Below are 21,153 nucleotides of genomic sequence, written 5' to 3' on the forward strand. Positions count from 1 at the left end.
AATCTCATTCACACATGCAGTAAAGGTATGAACGAAGCAGACCAGGTTGTATCACTTCAGACTGTAAATGGTGAATTGCATGTTAGAAAGTTCCTCCATCTTAAAAATACCCTGCAAAAACTGATATGAGCATTTTTCTTTATAATCTTAATATATATATTTTAATTTTAAAATTTTATTGGCACCTCATTCTCCTGCAGGCACAACCCAGACTGTATTTTGGGGGAAAAAAGACAAGGACAGACCTCTTGCATTTATCATATGTCAGGGAACACAAGCGAAGGAGAGACTTCTTGTATTTATCAAAAAGCAAGTGCAACAAGGGAAAGGAAAAAGGATAAGGAAACAGGTTGTCAGGCTCTCCTTGGGTGAGAAGCACATAATTTACTTTTCAAACAAAAACAAGCAACCCTTAATTTTTAGCTTTACTTTTATTATTTTACAAAGATTAGCCTTTATCTAAGTGAAAGTATAAAAAATATGCCTCCCAACAATAGTGCGTGCTCTTAATAATATTATATGCAGAGTATAGTTAAAGAATATAGACAGGACCAAAGACATTTCTAACCAGTGAAAGATTCACAAGCAGCTGTAAAGTTAATACTTAAGAGAATAACTAGCAGTGCAATGTTATAAACAGGAAGCAGCTTTACATTTTAAAAATTACAGCTTTTTAAATACAGCACCTTTTATAAAAGGAATTGAGAAATGTAAACGTGGTAGGTAGATTCAAGTATATAAATTATACATACACGGTTCCCCTTGCCAACACTTTTGTACCAGATCAGGAAAGGTTCACAAGACCTCAAATCCCACGCAATGTAGTGCGCACCTGCGCTTGCGTCAGTGCATACAATAGAGCGATAGGCTTGCCCCCACTGAAGCAGCTTTGTCAGATTGCTTTTATGCAAGAATGGTGAGGATAGGAAGTGTAGACAGTCATTGCATCCCGCTGGCAAGGCTGCAGGTTTCACCAGCCCACATTCCTGCATTTATTTACAACAATAACAACACAATCCTAAACAGTTACACCCTCCTAAATCCATAAATGTAAGTGGGCTCAAAAAGGTACAACTCTACAAAGGATTGCCCTGGAAGCTTTGCCAGTGATTAATAGGAAAATGGTCAGGTCCCAATGTGATCGATTTCTAGCCCTGTACCCCTCTCCATTTATGCACAAATTAGAATCAGACACCCATCGATCCCTGATCCTTTCACCATTCAAAGGAGTTTCTCGTTATCTTCCTGCTACAGGACAGCAGTAGCTTGGAAGCCACTTCTAGGAGACTTCCCATGTCTCCTAGGTCCATCATGACTAGGAAGAGGTTCCAACTTTTGTTGGAATGAATTCAAGTACGTTCACCCTTCAGATTATTTATGCTTATTTTTGGCCTAAATAATTTATGAAGCTGTGCCAGTGGAAGGAATCATTTTGCCTCCTGTTCTGTCTGGCCAGAGAAAGGCGGTATCTGCTACTGAACATGCATGTCTTCATCACTGACCTGTCTTTATAATGTTTTAGGGTCACAGTAAGAATGTGTTCCTGTTAAAATGTCACCGTTTATAACTCAGAACTATAACCTTGAATTCTATACAGAATACAAGTGGAGGAGGTAAGAATGATAAAGAGGAGGCGCTCCTTATGATCGTACAATTGGTACAATGAGTATCAATAGTTTTTGGGTACTTGACCTAGTGGGGAGGAGGTAACCAGGCCAGTAACTCGACCACCGGCAGCAGCTGCATTGCTAACAGCAATTTAATTTCATCTGGAAAAACTCATATATTTCAGGCAAAAGTCACATAAACACGTGAATTCTGTAGAGTAAGAATGTTTAAAAATGTAACTGTAATAAGATTTTCCTTCTGCGTGTTTTTAATCTCCTCTGAATTTACTGCTGAAATTTAAGAAGTCCTCTTTGTAAGTCTATTACTTGTCTACTTCTAACACGAAGCCACTGAATTTCCAATTTGCTTTGAATCTCTGCTAACATTCCATTCCAGCTTCCTTTTAGTAATCCATTCCGTTATTCAGAACCGAACCAACAAAAAACACCCAAAACACAAATGACAAAAGTTACCACCGGTCTTCCGCAAGCTTCATTAAATGACAAATCAAAGCACATCTCTAATCTCAAGAAAAACACATACACCCAATGCATACAAAGTCATCCCAAATCAAGAAATAGCCAATCCATTTACTTGATTATGCACTCAGAAAACACCATTTGAAACTAGCTTGTGTGTCTTTACAGTGTAATCCTAAACATGACTTCAGTGGATTAAGAGTTTAGGATTACACTGTTTATCTGCTACACTGACAACTGTACCATCCAATTTTAATCTATAAAATATCAATTAGTTTTCGTATATATGTGCTCCTGAAGCAAGCACAAAATCTGGGAAGTGGGAATGCACATATGTTTTTTGCTTCCCCCCTCCTTCTTACAAAGAGTGGCCTCCCTTCTAATTCAATGCCTTTCACCAATTACTTTTGCTGCAAATCCTCCGTTTTTAATCTATATGTATTCTTTTGACTTCAGCTGCCATAATGCTTTGCTCAAGGTGTTATTTCAATGAAAATGACAATTAATGTAACTCATAGGTCAAGGCACATGAATCACACTGGCAACAATTAATAATTATTTTGTATGTTTCCCCCCCCCCCCAACAAGAACACCAGAGAGAAGTCACAAAGGTCATTAACACAAATCCTATTGAAAAAGTTTAAAATTCACAGTTATTTTGGTCTTAAAGTTTGTCACATGAATACATTCATTCTGTAAGTTACTAGACTTTTGCTTAACAAGTGCAGCAAAAATCGTACATCAGTTGATCACATTCAAGTACTCTGCAAAACTGTGTTGCTCTGCAATTTCATATGCTTTTTGCTAAACCTTGCTCCTGTAGCAAAGAAACAGCTACTATACTGCTTTATTTAAAGGCCCACTCTACCTCATGCAGGACAAGTAAGGCAATTGTATAGAGTTACCCCTCCATAAGTGCTGGCCAGCTCCGTTTTTGGGCTTTACAAACAGATATGGTAAACCTGCTCAGATCTGTTATCTCAAATAAGATTTCTTTTCTAAACCCCAAATATTTATTTTCTAAACCCCTTAAATCAACATGCACATAATTTGATTTCCAATTGGTTTTCATGTCAGTTAAGTCAGAGTAATTTTTAAGAGAGAAAGTTAACAAAGCTGTGTGAATGCATAGTGGGCAATTGTGCCAAGAGATTGACAGCTTTATATATCCTCCCCCACTCTTTAATGTAATAACTGACTATGTCTGTAGCATATTCTTAGCTGCAATGCGATGGATTAGTCAGAGCTGCTGCTGGAGATTTCTAGTCTTCTTTGAACAGAACTAGCAGTTCTGCTCTGGTTGCCTTCATTTTTCCGCCATGCAACAGGATCTTCAAGGCTGCCAGGGGTCTTGAAAAATGTTTCTTGGTGTATTGGACGAATGCTCTTAGGCGTCAGGGGGGCTGAAGAAGGCTGTTTGTTAAAAAAAAAAAAAAAGACAAAGCAGTTCAATAGTCGCTTATTCTCAAACCCCATTCTTCCTCTAGCTAAAAAGACTTAAATTGTGAGCAATTATTTTTAGAACAGAATGGAAAAGTTGACCGTGTTGGGAACGGTGGTATATAAATTTAAGTAATAAATAAATACAATAAATAAACCGAACTTCAGAAGCCTGAATCCAGGCATTGCCAGGCTGGTCTCTGCACGCCAACCAACATATCAAGATAATCAGCAACAGCAGTACCAATCATGAGTCTGGAAATCACACAGAAGCCAAGTCAAGGAAATGGAATTTTTAAACTGTCCACATTGCAGGCAAAGGTAAATGATTTGGAATGGGTTGTGGCATTCTTTAGTTAGTAGTAAAGGAGATCTGAATAACAAGGTTATTTACTGAGGCGAGGACAGCTATTAAGGAGACTAGGAAGGACATTTTAAAGGATCGTGGAAAGGGGAAGTGGAGATCAGGGCCCTGACAGAACCTGTCCAGTTCCTCAGGACCTGCAAAATGAAGCTCTTCCGCTGGGCGTACAGTTGAGGCCAGCTGTACAGTCTACCAGTTAAACAATCTTCATCTAAATGAATTGGGCCTCCCTTCCTGTCCACCACCACCCCTGTCTTCTGCCTCCTAGTAACATCTTGCTAACAACATTACTATCTATTTAACATCTTTATGAGCCCTCTAGCCCAGCTGGTCTAGAGCTTCAGGCTAGGTTGCCATTAGTACACTGATGATACCCAGCACTCTCTCTTGATGGACATTGCCCTGACACTCCCCCCCCCCAAAAAAAAAACATTCATCAGATGTTTGGAAGCAGTGACAGTCTGGTTCAAGCAAAGTTGCCTGAAGCCCAACCCCTCCAAGACGAAGGTCCTGTGGCTGGGTAGAAAAGAACTGGAACAAGAAATGCACCTGCCCTGCCTGGATGGGGTGCAATTGAAGACCTTGCGCTCAGCCAGGAATCTGGCCATGAGCTTTGATGCCGCCCTATGTCACACCTAGTAAAGCTACTAGCGCCCTATCTGATCCTAGCCACAGTGATCCAGGCAACAGCCGCCTCCAGGCCAGACATCTGTAATTTGCTGTACACTGGTCTGTCACTGATGTGGAAATTGCAGCTGGTGCAAAATGTAGCTGTTAGGGTAGCTGAATTGTTAGGGTAGCTGAATGTAGCTGAATTGGTTGCCAGTTGAATTCCAAATCCAGTTCAAGGTTCTGGTTTTGACCTTCAAGGCCCTTTGCGGTCTGGGCCCAGCATATCTGAGGGACCATCTAACTCCTTATGCCCCTCACAGAGACTTGCATTCTGTGAGTTCTAATACATTGGTGATCCTTGGCCTGTGTGAAGTACACCTGGCCTTGGTCAGGGCGAGGTAGAATGAGCTCCTACAGGTCCTGACGGAACTTACACAGTTCTGCAGGACCTACAAGGAGCTCTTCCACCAGGTGTTTGGTTGAGGCCAGTTCAAGGAAGATCTTGGGCCCTTCCTTTAAGCACCAACCCTGAGAAATATGGCTGGCAGCAGATATTTCTAGTTCTATTTCTGCCAGCTTCTCTCAATAAAAACAATGATTTTGATGGTTCATGTGTGGGAAATCTTGGGAGCTTCTGTTAATTGCTAGGTCTAGCATACATAGAACAGACATATACTACCCAATGTCTGTTTTCATAAGTGTAGCTAGACTCACATAGCCTTTACTAGATTATCCAAATACCTTATTATCCAAACGTTTTGTATAATTCTGACATCAAAAAAACGCACATGGATGGATGGTAATTTTCAACGGGAAATACTTTAAGCATATGCCCTGTTGCATATACTTACATTCATTCTCATTACCACTGTAAATCCGTGTGCGTATGAGGGACTTCCAAGGGCTTTCCTTTCACTTCGACAGAAAGATCTTTGCGCATGCCAGGGGCTAGAACTGCCTGTTGTGCTGACTTGAATATGCAAGGGGAGGAGTTTCATCTATGCACTGCAACTTGTGGACCTCTGGACAGTGACGAATTACTTTAGCTGGGATAAAACGCAAATAGTATCCCAGCATAATTTATAAGGAAGCTCTTAATTGGATTAATTTTAAAAAGGATCTTGTAAACAAGACGATAAAATAAACATTTCACAATGCTATTATCATTTATAGCCACCAAAAAAGGCAGCAGAACCTTGGAAATACAAGAACATGTGGCAGTTTACAGGCATTCCACCTGAGCTTTATGTTCTGGAGTTTATGCTTTCCATTAATCTTTCCTATCCTCACCTGCTGCAACTTGAGAAGGTTGAGATGGTGGCTCATGCAAACTGATGAGTCTGCTTTAACAGAGCTGCAAGCAGATCCTAGCATGGGGTTCAGACGCACAGATGCATGAATTTGCTGGTGTGGATCCAGAGTTGAGACCAGTGATGAATTTGGAGTAATAACCGCCGGGGTCCCAATAAACACAGGTGCTGTAGATGTCAGGCCAGGCACACTGAAATTCATACAGGTAACATTTGGGAAAGAGCCAGCGGGAGCAGAAGAATGCTGACTTGTGACTGCTGGAGGACAGATCAGTGGGAAAGATGCCAGTGCGGGAGATGGGACCACCACGCAGGGAACGCTAAGCGAAGGCAAACGGCTTGGAGGGAGGCTGACTGGATCAGGAGACTGGTTGGTAGGAAACAGGAAATTAAAACTGTTCAATCCTAAACCAAAGACAGACAAACAGAGGCAGAGATTGCAAATTAAACCCTCAGTAAATACATGTTTAATATTAATAATGATCTTACGTATGAGATCAATTTATTTACTTTATATCTACCGTGTCTTTCTCCCTAGTGGGGATTCAAAGTGGCTCACATAATTGATGCTAATATAGACTAGTATCACAGTATAAAAACCAAAAATATACAATTACTATAGAAGTCACTAAGGTGTAAACTAAAAGAAGGGGTCTTTAACAACAGGCAGCATATGAGATCACAAAAATATCTGCTCTAGGCTTTTAAAAAATGCTTTTATGTCATAGAATGTTACCCTGTGCTGCTTGGATAATGGTTGCATTTTCAGTGTTCTTCCTAGTCCTGCTTCTAGGACAGAACAAAACTTAATAATATACCAGGGGGACACACAAAAAGGAAATTTACCAACTGAAGAAAAATATTCACATTAAATCCTTAAATCATATTTTCTTCATTACCCAGTATAACCAATATTTTGGTTCGTACCACCTTGTCTACCTGTTTTGTGCATTTATAAAACTTCATGCCACAATAAACCCGCTCTACTCTCCTGGAAGTCATACAGCAATATTAAATCTGAGTATGCTAGTTTCAATAAGGGTAGGTTCTCCTTAGCTCCTCAGAATCATGTACACCAGAAACCAAAATAAAATTTGGGGTAAATACAAGGGAGGATTCGAAGACATGCATAATTCTTCCAAAACCAGATATCATTTATAGAAATGACTTCCTTGAAATGCATGATATTTCTGCAGAAACACTGAAAATATATTCTGACAAGATTTTGCATAGGCCTTACCTGATGTAGGCTGTACATAAAGATACTGTGGCAAGAAGGACTGTTTGCTATTTTCTTGAGACTCCTGCTCATTGTCATTCATGTTTTCTTTGGGAACTTTACTCCTATATGGCTTTTCTTGCTCTTGAGTTTCTAAGGGTTTTGCTGTCTCCTTTATGGAAGCTCCCACATCAATAGGAGTCTTTGCTTCAGCCTGGGAAGGTCTTAACTGGTGGTTGGAATTGCAGTTATGATCTGGGGAAGCTTCTGGCTTAGTAGGTTTCTAACAAAAACCAAAAAGAAAAGCACAAATGTTATCTTTCCGAGTGATACACAGGGAGGGTTTTTTTTTGGCATCCCCTAAGCCAAACCACAGTTTTCCCCACACAAAGTATGGCCCAAATCAATGAAACCTGAATTGATTTGAGTGGGGAATGCGAAAGGGAGCCCTAAAATGGCTGCTGGTCATTTAAATTAAACAGCCTGACGGATCTTCCATTCAGTTTAAATGACAGCCATTTAAACCCTCCCTTTCACTTTCCTCATCTTCCACAGGGACAGAAGCAAAAGGGATTGTTAGGTGCCAGCTGGTGAGCTCTGCCGGGGGGGGGGGTCACCCCCTGCACAGTCCAAGTGAACCATGTAGAGGCTTCTCTCGACAGATCGACAGTTGGGTGGGGGGAGAAGAGTTTGAACCATTCCCGCCCACACAACCCAACAAACAGCTGATCCTGCAAAGTGGCTTCTATCCATGGATCAGCTGTTTATTGGAGCAAGGCATTGAAATGGATCTAGGTGCCTAATCCTATACCGATCCTGCTGCCCAGGACTGTGATTCTGTGCTGCAGCCCTGTTGAACTGGCATTTGTCTCAATGGGGCAGGTGGTTATGCTGCTGGGCACTAGCTATGTGCTACTGGGTCCTGCTGCTGCTGGGCATAGGGCACTAATACATTCATTGATTGTGTTGGTTCTGCTGGAGGAATAACCGTCCTCCATGTTCCACTTCAGAGATTCTCTAATATGAACTTGGTCCTATTGAGTTGACATGGTTCTCCTGGGCAGTATTGCACACATCCTGCGGTTGGGCTGGCCTTACAATAATGCCCCCCTTTTTCTGCAAGGATTCTCTGGGACGTTCTGCTGGACTTGTATGATCTGGCTACTCACCCCATTAGAAACAGTAGAGCAGTGGTCCCCAACCTGCGGGCCGTGAATGCCATGGTGCCGGGCCGCGGCTCCCTCTCCCCGCCCCCCCGCAGTAAAAAACTTCCCAGGCCGCTAGCTTGCGGCCCGGGAAGCTTCTTACTGTGGGAGGGTGGGGACAGGGAATCAGGGCCGGGCCGCGCATCGCACATGCGCGGCCCGATGCCCTGCCAGTCCCCAGCCTCAGAAAGGTTGGGGACCACTGCAGTAGAGGATAGGGGCACCTTCTTTGAGCACCCCTAAAAATATGTTTTCACCCAGCTCCCTCTACCCTTTTACCACTTGGCCCTTTGCACACAGACCTCAGGATACACTTTGCTCATCCTCCCTGGCCCTCCCCAAATCCACACTTAAAAGACTTCCCTGGAGGAGAACCTCCCTGGAGTCTTCCAACACTTTGTCATTGAGGGCTGGATTTCCCCAGTTAACAGGGCTTACTGCCAATAAGGCGCCTGCCTGGCCTGACAACAAGCCCTTCCTTTCCGTTCCGTTCCGTTCCTTTCCTTTCCTTTCCTTTCCTTTCCTTTCCTTCTCCCCTAGCAAGTTCCTGGATCCTGGAGACTACTGTGTTGGCTTCTGAGCTAATTTCTGCAGTTCCCTTTCCTGGCTGCTCATCTGGAGCCATCTCTTGGTGTACTAGGCTGCTGGCTTTTGAGCTGTAGTGTTCCCAGCCATGTCAATTGCCTCATCATTTCCTCCACTGATGTTGTGGGCCCCTGCTACGTCTCTGCCAAATCCTGGCCCTGCTCCTGTTGCCTGCTGTTCTGCCCAAGTCTGAGGCTCTTGCCACGGTGAGTGTAGGAAATGAGAACCACACCACAACAGTTTGCAAATATATGGTTGCTGCTGCTGTAGGTATAATTCTGAACAGCATAACTTACATGGGTGACATCTGTGTCACCGATGAAGTGGTGACGTAACTGTCCCTTCTTATGACCGCAAGCAAAAATGGGCATATCGGCAAAGTGCATTTCTCTTACCTTAGATAGCACCAGTGAAATGGGCCAGTCATTTTGTTCCATGCTTGGCCTTTTAGCAGTAGGTTCCTCTTCAGCTGAAGAGGGGGAAGCACACTTCTGGGAACTCCGCTTACGACAGTCAAGTGGAAATTCAGCAGTTTCCGGTAGGTGGGGTGAAATCCGGCCTTGGAAGCCCATAACTCCCTTGTCCTCCACAGATGTAAGACTTTCATGAAGATTCCCACATAGCATATATAGAGATGGAGATGGAAAGTAAACAAGAGATTGATTGGAGAGCACAGTGGATTTCCGATTGTCAGTTCTGGAAACTGATGGACCAGACAAAAGTGGAGCTTGATCATTCATTCCATTTGTTAGAGAGACATGTGGCTGTTCTGAGCAGGCACTTGTTGATAGGTGAGACAAGGTTTTAAGGCAATAGCCTGAATCTCCAGGAACAGGGAGAACTGGAAAGGGAGAAATTATGCTGAGGTTTTTTGTTCGTTCAGTGGCAAACGTTTTACTGTTGGAAAGAAGGAGCGAAGTTAATTCAGAGTAAATTCACATAAAATGTATTCTCATCTTACTGATGTAAGCTAATTTATATTGCATTAAAATGCAGAGATTAAAGATTCAATAAGTGACTACTTAATCAAGTTTACAAAATTAAAAGAGGAAAATGTGAACTCAAATTAGGAAATAATAGTTGTTTGGTAACAGATGCCCTGTGTAGGGAACCAATGGACAATATTAGCTGACTCAGTATTGGTACTCCTTGCTCTGCTGCATTTCAGCTACTTTTGCACAACAGCTGTAGAATCTTAGGCCATGCTAATTAAAACTCTCTCAAACCAACTTGAGTTCAGAAAGGAAATGCCCCTTGCAGCAGAAAGCATTTGTTAACACTTAATATCACAGGAAGTTTTTCTGTTGGCTGGATTCGTCTTCAGCACATTCTAGCGCAAACTAACATGTTCTGACAAAAGCGACAAGAAAAGTGTCAAAAGGGTATCTGGCTTACTGGGTAAGCAAATGTATTTAAGGAGCTAACTGGGAGGTGTTCCAAGAGCAACAAATCTTTTTACGACAAATGAGAATGCCAGCAATATTCAACGGAGGTTTCAAAACTCTCAGCCATCTAACTCATATAAGCTCCTCCCACTCATTAATTAACATGTGGACAGCTTTGCTACCAGGAAAAGGCAGGAAATGGAACAAGACACGTGGTTTGGTCTCCTTGATATTCAGCTTCCTTTAAGATAGTTATTCATTATTTCCACAATGGTATGTGCGGTTTTTGGAGATAATGTTCATTGCATTTATTGAAACTTTAGTGAATCCGATTTTAACACAAAGAGCATTGTTTCTGTAGCATATCAACTTTAATGTACTGCATACCTTTTATCATCTTCCATCTTCTGGCAGCAAACAGATGCCAGATTTATCATTTTGGAGCAGCAATCTCCTGAAGAATGAGGAAGAGGGAAAAGCAAATAACTAAGTTAATTAGCAGCAGGTGGAAATGAACTGTGAACTGTGTGAAGACCAGCCATGCATACATGCCCTCCCAGAAGGTGAGAAAATGAGACAGCAGACAACTCAGCAATGGCCAACACTATCCTGATGGCCTCTTGACATCAGAACATTGAGTTCATGTTAACGAGGCTCGCCAGATTAGAAGCTGGCACTCTTAACCACTACGCCAAATTGGGAACAAGTAAAGGAAGTGGATTTTGAACAAAAGCATCCTTTATTTTTAAAACTTGGATATACTAAATGCTATTGCAAGTATGTAGAAATGGTGAAACATAAAAAAGAATATGCAGTAATGATGAATTTAATAATATAGAATAGAATTTAATAATGCACTGGTTATGAAATTTGAAATGTTTGAAGTGAGAACTATAGTATCTTATAGAAAATGTGTTAAAATTAGAATGAAGAAGATATTAGGAGAAAAACTTTGCTCCGTGCACCCAGTAATATATAATAATTTTGATATATAATCTGTTATATAACCACTTTTTATCTCTTTAATATTATTATATCTTGTTCTTATTATAAAAAATAAGTAGAAGGGGACTGTATGGGACCCTCGTCCCCACTTCTCCCCCAAGCTCAGGTAGCTTATCCTGATGCTTTCAAAGCACTGAATCACATGGATAAAATTTATCCCCCTTTTGCATCTGGAGCCAAGAAGTGGGTGAGTGAATATTGCCTTAATTACACTGTGCCTCCATGTGCACTTGCTACAGAGTATGATATAGGTATAGAGATGAGGATCACCCCACCGTTATGCTGCACTCAGGATGAGAATGGGCATTTTTCAATTTTACCAGTGCTTTTGGAAGGCTGGTGCACAATGTGATCAAGTCTGCATGCTCCTATAAAAATGGCAGCCTGAGGTTGAAAATGAACTCTCCCATTCTATCGTTATGTCACAATGTTTCCAACAAACATTTAGCAGTACAGACTTTTCAGCCCAAGGCATGTAAGATAAAGTCAGCTCTAAGCTACATACCACGCTTCTCACCAGCCACGTGTATGCATTGTCAAAGAATTCTAGTAAGACCTTCAAATCACTTTATAACTTTAGTTGTCAGAAAACTGGAGTGTGAAAATAATACAAAAAGGATTGTTCCAGTTAGCTCCACCATACCAGCAACCACAAAATACTGTTCTCTTGCCACTGAAAAGAGTCTTAATCTGCCACATTCCAGCACAAGAAACAGCATGGTAGCTTAAGCTCATTTCCCCCAAAAGAATTGCCCAGCTGGTTGCTCTTGGTGGAACTAGTGGGTTGGCAGAGTGCAAGGCCCTCAGGCACTTACCTTGCCGCTCTCTGCGTGGACTGCTGGGTTCGGAGCTGACCTTCCTCTTGACCACTTTGGAAAGCTGAGTGTTGCTGAAAGAAGCGTGCCTCGAGAGACGCTCCTTCCCACTGCCACACACTTGGTGTGGAACACGGATTCCCTCTTTCACTTCTTTCAAAGAGGCACAAGTTAGATCACCTAAACAAATACATTCTTGTTACTTAACTAGCCAAAGGTGTGCCCACCACCATTTTACTTCCTGCCATGTTCCAGACCCGACAAAGAATCCCAGAGCTTAAACTTCCAGTATTTTTATGTTCAGCAGTTACATGCTTGATAGATTGCATTCTGGGTTATATATATCTACGCCTGATTCTTACAGTATCCTTACTGTAACACGGTTCCAGCAATTCCCTCTCTCTTCCCCCATTTATATACTGGGCAACTTAACAAAAATAGTGTTGCAGACGGAAGGGATTTGGGAATGTGAGCCAGCCCCACGTCAGTGGCATGAACAGAGGCCTCTTCCTCACTGAGCCCTGGTCTGGCAGTCATGGCAGCCACAGATCTCAGAAACAATCAGGGATTAGGTCATTATTGTTCCCTGCCAGTGAACTGAGCCACCCTGAAGACTGCACAGGCAACTGCAAGGGAGGGTGGTGATCACTGCTAACTTGCCCTTCCCTCCTTATATGGGACCCCACTTTGGTTTTATAGAATAAAGTTGCTAAAAATATTTTAAACAAATAAATTCATATCTTTCCCACATTTACTCATGCATGTTGTCTTTTATAATATAAGCTTATCTGGTCAAATACTCTTTTTTAAATATATTTGCAAGTTGATGAACTCTTTGCACACCACTTTACCACTTGAATCCTTAATACAGTGCTGTTATTTTTTTTTAAGTGAAAGATAATAGAAAGAGTTATCACCATGAAGATGCTCACTAAAAGTCCCTGCTGCTAAGTCAGGTCCCACAAGGACTTAATAGAAAGGAGTCATAGGATCTAACTTAGCAAAATCTCTACACTTCAATTTACATACTTTCAGATGTTATCTAGTATTATTTATGCATGGCCAAAGACACCAACAGAGGCTGTTAAGCAGCTGGAAATTCCAGTGAGAGAAATGACCTAATATAAATGACATACTGTAAAGAGATTTACCACAATCACCACTGAATTCCACAGGTCCAATCCATTTGAAGGCTGGCTTACGACCTCTTTCTTCTGTCACATGAATTTTCTTTATGAGCCCCAGGCTTGTTAGGACATTGGCAATATCATACAGTCTTCGTACCTTTGCTAAGAAAGGGCAGTTTAAATCAAAATGAGTGAATGAAGTTGACCTGGCTAAAGTAAGTTAAGTTTTCTGACAACAGTCGTCCACAGGGATCGGGTGGAGACTCGAAATGTCAATTACACTTTGGGTGCAGATGTCGGTCAAAGAAAAACGTATTACCAATCATTTCTACTTTAAACTTCCAGTCCACTCTTGTGCCCCATGCAAACCGATATATTTTAATTAAGTAAGAAGGACTATGTTGAAAATATAACCAATCTATTGAGGTTGGTTAAGTTCTTTGGTTGAGGTTGGTGTGTGATATTGTTATGGCAGTAAGCGATCAATGCCGAATAGTCATGAACAAATACCACAATCTTAAACAGAGCCTACAACTTTTTCCATCCATAGAAACTGACTAGTTGAGAAAAGTGCAGCTCTGTTTTCAGATGCTCTCTAGTTCTGTCAACACGACAGAACTCTTCAGGGACTGCATAATAACTTACGTTTGGAAATAAGCCTTACTTTTAAACTTGCTGTGATCGGCAGTATCCTGGCTTTCTTCTATCAATATTTTTGCTGCTATGTCGAGAGTGACAATCTTGGTCTTGGAGACAAGGAACAGCATGACAAATTTTTGGCTCATAATCCTCAGCGACTTGTCCTTTCTGCTGTTTGCAGATGCTGTATTACAAACACAACCCAAGTCTCAGCATGCCATGTCTTACACAGCCAAGAAAACATCATGAAGGTTTCTAGTTCAGGAAATAAAATTTCCTTGTGCGAGAGGGTTGTTTTTTTTAAGCAGAAAATAATTGCACATAAACAGATGGGCAGACACGCTTTTAACTCTAGCTTCAGGGAAAAAAAACACACACAGTAAAATGATAAATTGAAACACTGCAATGAGAAGTGAGATGGTGAACAGGGTCTTAACCTCATTCTACCATTTCTGCTGCTACCTATTTTCAATATAACGGAGAGTGAGATGAGGCTATTTGGCTTGTGTTGCGTAAAGATAAAAATGAGGGTGGCCAAGCAAAAACAAAAACAAAGGATTGGGATAACGATTGGGGGCCAAGCCACAAGCTATTATGTAGTCCTACCCCTTGGGAGAAAAGGAGATTGATCTTCAAAAAGTTGTTTCTTTTTCTGTGCAGTTATTTATTTTTTGAATTAAAAACAGAGTAGCACCGCACAGATTTTTGTACCGAAGATAGCAAGAATATCAAGCCTGCTTTGCCAGTATCCATAGTTAACTTACCAGACGGACAATCTGTCTCTGAGAAGTCAAGCAACTGTCTGTCTTGGAAATCTATAAAGGTCTCTCTTTTGTGGTCTCCAAATCTACACTCGAGGTCTACTTCTTTATGTTGGAAATAAGCCATCAATTCTTCATATTTCTGCAGTTCTCCTATTTCTTGAAGGTTTTTCAGAGTCTGGCTCAGGCTGTGCCGACCATGCCAACAGTACTGATTCTTAGCCACTCTGCTGACTAGATGAAGGGACTCCAGGACATTCACTATGTCATAAATTCGCCTGCGTTCAACTCCTGGATGTAACAACAGAAGCAAAACTAAGGGTAAAAATGGGCCCGGAATGTTTCAAGACTACATTTTCCATCGGCTTATCTTCCAAAACCTTTCATGAAATGCCACAAGAGTCTCTTTCTCTCTCCTAGTGGTACAAAACAAGACACAGATGTTCTACTAGCAAAAGGTAAACAGAATTATAGTCAGTGCTTCTGGTTTTCATTGCCTACCATCCGAACCAGCAATATATATTTAATAAATGTTGAAGTGCTACAAATTACTGACTCCATACTATTGTAGTGCATGTTCTTCCTCATGACCATCTTAAGAGATGCTCTTATGTTTCATTTTTTTTCTAAATAGTTAAGATAGAAACCATCTGATTCAAACCAGAAGGCTTTGTCCAGGCATTGGCTGTCTTCACAGCTGCCAGCCAAAGAAGGTAATTACAGAGGGCAATTTTCTTTCCTGCCACCACTCCAAGCAGGGAAAGAAGTACCAGCAGAAGGTGTCCCACCATAGTGGGAGACTATGGCAATGCCATGGCTCTATACTTCTGAAAGTATAACCTGGAATAGTGCAACCAGGTCACGATCCAGCAGCTTCCATACAATCGGAGATTTATTGAGCCACGTGTTATGTCAAGTGTGTGCTACAGGTTCACCGATGTGTAGCATGTACTTCATATGAAGATGGACATCTGTAAGTAGGCACAGGTCCTGAACCGCCCACCCAGGGACCCAGCCAGGGATGAATGTATTAATTTTAATTTAGGAAACTATAAAAATGACACTGTTGTGTTAAGATTTGTAAAGTATCTTGCCCTGGTAGCAAATCTGTAATTGCGAGCCTGTAGTGGGAATGACTTCCTGCTCTGATCTCATTTCTTGATGCTGTCACTTTTTATTACGTTTTTCATTAAATTTCATACAGCAAAAGGCTAAACAATTTTACCCTGGCAACACTATGACAAAAATCTATTTTAAGTAAATATGCTATATGGACAGAAAAAATAATAATAATTTTATACTTCAGCCCTGAACCAATGTTTTTAAACATAAGATCTATGGGTTATAATGGAGTGTACTAGATCTATATTTAGTTCCACAACCCAATTAACAACCATTTAAATAAAATTTATTTGAGATTACTCCGATGTAGTATCCAAGAAACCAAATGCAGCTATTTCAGTTGAACAACAGATAATGAATTAAGTTTATCTGTGTAAAATAATTTCAGTAGTCGATTATAAGGACACAACCATGATTAAAAAAACCTTTAGCAAAGACACAAAATTCACTGAACACTAAGGAACAGTGAAATGTATGTAAAAATATCTCCTTTGCTCATGTCATTAGCAACTAGAATTATTGGTGGGGAATTTCAGTTTGATATGCCGTTTCATGTGAATATATTTTTAAACACACACACACACACACACACACACACACACACACACACACACACACACACACAGATGAATTAAAGGCACAGAAGCCAGTCTCAGAGATATTCTCTCTCAAGTCTCTCAGGCGACATTCAAATACACTGAAGCCATTTCCAAAAGTCTCTTGCCTTGAAAACTCCATGGGATCACCAAAAGTAACCCGTGGCTTGAGAGCACTTTCCACTAGGGTTGGGCACTTCGGCGCCTGGTCTCTCCCGGTGCTGACTGCGCCGGGAGAGACCAGCCGTTTCAGGCGCCAAAGCACCCAGCCCTACTTTCCACCACTGCTGAAGCACGCCCCATTGAAAAGGACAGAGACTGTACAACAGCCTGACTCATGTACAGAGTTAATTAAGAACAACATTCTGACAGTCAGCATGGTTTTCTTTCATACATACCAAGACTAGAAGCCACTTCATCCAAAGAAATGGTTGTTTTTTCTGCTGATAATGGATAACTGGGGTAACGAGCTAAAAACTTTTGGCACAATAGTCCTAAACTTTTCTGCTTTCTGCTGGGTCTCTGCTTTTCATAGTCATCTGCTGTCCCATCATCTATAGCATCGCACTATTAAAGAAACAGACAGAAATGGCATTTTGATATTGGCTAGGATACTGATAAAACCTGTAGCATTCCAAATATGTCATCTAGATTTCAAGCTGAAAAATATAAAGACTAGAAAATTAAGTTCAGAGCTGAACATCGAGTTCATGTTAACGAGGCAAGATAATCTTGGATTGAATGAGATCAGTTTTTTTTATATATGAAAAAAAAGTTGGTTGCTTTTCTCTACCAGGAGTCTCAAAGCAGCTTTGGATCACTTTCCCTTTCTTCTCTCCACAAGAGGCACCCTGTGAGGGAGGTGAGGCTGAGAAAACACTGATATTACTACTCCGTCAGAACAGCCTGATCAGTGCTATGATGAGCCCAAGGTGATCCAGATGGGGGGAACAGGGAATCAAACCTGGCTTGCTAGATGCGAAGCTGCTACTCTTAACCAAGCTGGATTCCCTTTGACCAGCAAAAAAAGTCTATAGTGAGGAAACTGGCCAAAACTGAGCATAAGATGGTTCCCAACAATATTAATCGTACAAAAATGAAAGCAAATTAGTAGTGGCTCTGCTTGTCTCTAAAGAAGGAACAGGGATTTGAGGAATCATTGTTCTTAAACAGAGCATTCTATCTGTTCTACAAAGCCCAAATGCTACTGTAGGGCACCACTTTCAAAGTCCCTTCACTCAGCGGTGTTTTTTCAGCCACTACCTATGGAAGACTTGCAGAGAAATTGGTATGGCTTTGACTTAATTGTCCAGAATTGTTCTTCAGTGCACCTGAAAGTTTCTTAAAAGGATATTTGTTGCAACAGAGCCAAAGGTGAAGGAGACTACAGCTTTCATCTTTGGAAAATGTGTAGTCTCTTTTAAGTAATAGCTTATTCAATGCAATTCTCACTTGAAGGGGAGCGGGGTGTGACAATTCCCAGTAATTTCTTAATTTTACAGCTTGCAAGATTGCCACTGCTTTCTCCAGCATTATGTATAATAAATTTCATATAGCCGGGGTGGTTTTAATTGGTATTGAGGTGGTAGAAGTGCCAATGGTCATTTAGGTTTTCAGAAAGTATTTCAAAATAGTACTTAATATACATAATAAATGGAAGGCAAGCCAACGAGCATATGTAACCAAACTATGAATTTGGATTATTCAAAGCATAGAGTAATCCATCACAAGCATATTATAGCGGTTGGACTAAATTATGTTGTAAATCAGGGATAAGCTGACTTTTTCAATCAAAAAACTATGGAAGAGGGAGAAGTGCACATAATTTTCATATTCTGATCACAAATAATTTATATTTCATTAATATGGCGGCTGCCATACAGCCAACAGGCATTTTAAAGTCTCACAAATTCGTGATAAACTGTTTGGCCCATTGGCGAGGAACACTCTGAAAAACTAATATATTGTGCATAAGATTTAGAAAACAATGGTTTAATGGCTCTTACAAGTATTCTTTGTTTACAAGATTATATGCTGTAAAATCCAATATGAGGAGTGGTCCTCTAGATTAGCGATCCCCAACCTGTGGGCCGCGGACCACATGTGGTCCTTCGACTAATTGGAGGTGGGCCGCGAAGGACGCCTCCCCCCCCCCCGGCCCTTTACAACACACTTTGGGTGTCATTGTCTCCTATCACTCCCAGATGGGACTATCTCGTTGCAGAGAAACAAGCTCAGGGTTCCCATTGATTTGTCATTGTCATGAGTTAAAATTTCAATGAAAATAAAATGTTCCTTATGTTCATTGTTGTGGCGTGTCTGTATCTTATTTTGAAGGGATGCTTAAACATTACCATAGCGATAAGAGAACGTTAGGGCAGTGGTTGAGAGTAGAGGAGTAAACTACCCCCCCCACCGGGCCTCAGTAAAATTGTCAAGTGTTGATTGGTCCCCGGTGATAAAAAGGTTGGGGACCACTGCTCTAGATCAGTGGTCCGCAACCTTTTTGGGTTGAGGACCAATGGGGGGAGGGCGATATGCGTGGCAGCCCCTGCACAAATGAGCCTGCGCGGCAGGTCCTCGCATGCGTGAAACTGCATGCATGCACGTTTGTGGCCCCACCAGATGCAAACGCGCATGCGTGGACCTGCCGCGCATACGCGTTTGCACCGCCGGCATGCCGGCAGCTGTGCTCCCCTCTCCCCCCCCCCCCGCAGAAAGAAGCTTGCTGGGCTGCAAGCTAATCAGCCACTTTGGTGGCCGCTTTGAACGCGGCCTGGCGAGTTTCTCGCTGAGGGGGGCGGTGAGAGGGAGCTGCGGCCCGGTAGTTGGGGACCACTGTTCTAGACGCAGCTACATAGGAGGAGTGATATATGATTCGCCAAGACAAGCACACAGACTATAGTAACAGGTACAACTCAAGCAGAAGAAGCAATTATTTTATGAAATCCACAGGAAATCAGAATCTGGATGATAAGAATTGAAGTAGAGCAATTCGCACAAGTTTTTAATGTTGCCCTAGCGATATGATAATTGGAGCATTCTTGTTCAGATGGAATCCATTTAAGAAAGACTAGTTTCTAATCATGGAAGTTTTTCTGTGAGACAAGGAACTGACCAAATGAACTGATGGTCAGCAACAAGTATGAAGTGTTTGGCCTTGGGAAACTTGTCTTATATAAAGACACCTTGTTCTGCAAATAAGACAATTGTTTTGCTTTGCAGAAGACAATGCCACTAATGTAAATATTGGCCCAAACTGGAAATTCCATATGGAGGGGCTGGTCAGTAGGCTTAAATCAGACAAGACTTGATCCCTTCTTTAGGCCTCAGTTCAAAAGTAGAGGCTTTTCACCTAACAGAGAAATGCATCTGAAGGACGCAAAAGATAGGTTCCCAATCATCATATAGCGTCAGCAGTGTCACAGTTACTTCTTATGAAACAGAATGCTGTTTAATGGAAGCAGACATTAAACTACTACCCAGTCTCAACAAACTTTGTATTACAAGTTTCTCACCTGCCAGGAATCAGGAAAAGCACCACCAAATTCACTATTCTCAATAGGTCTGAAAAGCTCTTTCTTCTTTTCCCTGTCCCGCATGTCAGGGCTGGCAGCACTAATAAGCATCTTCAGGTTAGCTGTGGGCGTCCACGGATCTGCCAGGGGTCTATCACTCAGCTTAACAGGTGTAATTGGATTTCTCTCTGGGGAACAGTTTTTTTGCTTTGATAAATCAATAGGTTCATTTTTCATAGGAGTCTTTGGAGTCATTTTAGGCCGATCAAATATGTTTTCCTGTAAAAGAGAGAAGACAGCCATATGGTACAGAGGCCACCAATCAATGCAACTGTATTTATCACAACCTTGTGTCAAAAGATTTTAAAGCCAAAGTCTTTCTTAAGGGGGATAGGTTATGTAAAAACAAAACTGCAGTAGGGTTGGGTGCTACGTTATCAGAAGCGGCTGATTGTGCCCGAAGCAGCCAGTGCCGCAGCACAGGGGGGAGGGGAGGCGCCGGTGTGCTGGCCGGCACACACACGCAGGTGGAGAGCTCTGCGCCTGCGTGAGTGTAGCCACTGGCTTGCTGGCGCTCGTGCCTCCCCTCCCGCGCCGTGGTGCTGTCTGCTTCGGGTGCGAACGGCTGCCAAAGTGCCCAACCCAAGCTCTGGAGTGTGAATACTCAGATCCCAAGATGTACTATCATCAGTCCCCTTACTATCCTTTCTGCCAGAGACCTTACCATCCATCCTCCCACATTGAAGGTCGAGAAGTCAGCCCTGCAAGGAGGATACAACTCCAGAAAACAGCTGAAGTCCCTAAACCCCACAGAATTTTAATAATTTATTAGACGATTGTGCAGGAATGTACAATAAAAAGGCAGTGAGCAGTAGGGACAAAATAATAACGCTAAATATATAATTTAAGCACTGGCTCAAGATCCAGATTTTACTTGGCAAGATGGAATCCAACAAAATTCCAAAGTCCAAGACAAAAGCACTAGCCAGCATGTCCCACCCAGAATCAAGAAGTCTTTCAAAATTAGATGTAATCCAGACAAAGGACAGAAATGAAACTGAATAATCTTTCTTTATGCCCAGCAATCTGTATTGGCATGATTCTAGTCACCCAATCGAAAGTATGGTCACTGATGTAACTTGACAAATCACACATATTGCTAACATGGTAGCTCAACCAATTAGGTAAGAATATAAGAAGAGCCCTGCTGGATCAGACCAATAGTTTTTCAAGTTCAGCATCCTGTCTCATACAGTGGCCAACCAGTCCCTTTGGATGGCCAACAAGAGGGCATGCCGGTTAAGATCTTCAAAATAGAATAAAATAATTGGCAGGGACCATACAGGCCATCTTATCTAACCCC

At 41.8% G+C, this 21,153-nt stretch overlaps 1 protein-coding gene across 4 annotated transcripts in view; it reads right to left on the reverse strand.

Annotated features, from left to right (window-relative positions):
• Positions 1-412: 412 nt before the first annotated feature.
• The window catches only part of E2F7 (E2F transcription factor 7), a 29,259-nt gene continuing 8,518 nt past the window's right edge, over positions 413-21,153 (reverse strand). For 2 of the 4 annotated variants that reach the window (XM_077338872.1, XM_077338875.1), the window contains exons 2-12: positions 19,791-20,069; positions 16,671-16,839; positions 14,558-14,845; positions 13,819-13,977; positions 13,164-13,316; positions 12,028-12,207; positions 10,595-10,661; positions 9,218-9,719; positions 7,054-7,315; positions 5,794-6,218; positions 413-3,500 (exon numbers count right to left, since the gene is read on the reverse strand). In XM_077338872.1, coding sequence (XP_077194987.1) covers positions 3,324-3,500; positions 5,794-6,218; positions 7,054-7,315; positions 9,218-9,719; positions 10,595-10,661; positions 12,028-12,207; positions 13,164-13,316; positions 13,819-13,977; positions 14,558-14,845; positions 16,671-16,839; positions 19,791-20,069 — 2,661 coding nt within the window. In that variant the 3' untranslated portion in view covers positions 413-3,323. The remainder of the gene's footprint in view (positions 3,501-5,793; positions 6,219-7,053; positions 7,316-9,217; positions 9,720-10,594; positions 10,662-12,027; positions 12,208-13,163; positions 13,317-13,818; positions 13,978-14,557; positions 14,846-16,670; positions 16,840-19,790; positions 20,070-21,153) is intronic. The other 2 variants (XM_077338873.1, XM_077338876.1) reach the window with 1 other exon arrangement.

The sequence above is a fragment of the Paroedura picta genome, chromosome 5 (genome assembly GCF_049243985.1).
Source record: "Paroedura picta isolate Pp20150507F chromosome 5, Ppicta_v3.0, whole genome shotgun sequence".
NCBI classification, from domain to species: Eukaryota; Metazoa; Chordata; class Lepidosauria; order Squamata; family Gekkonidae; genus Paroedura; species Paroedura picta.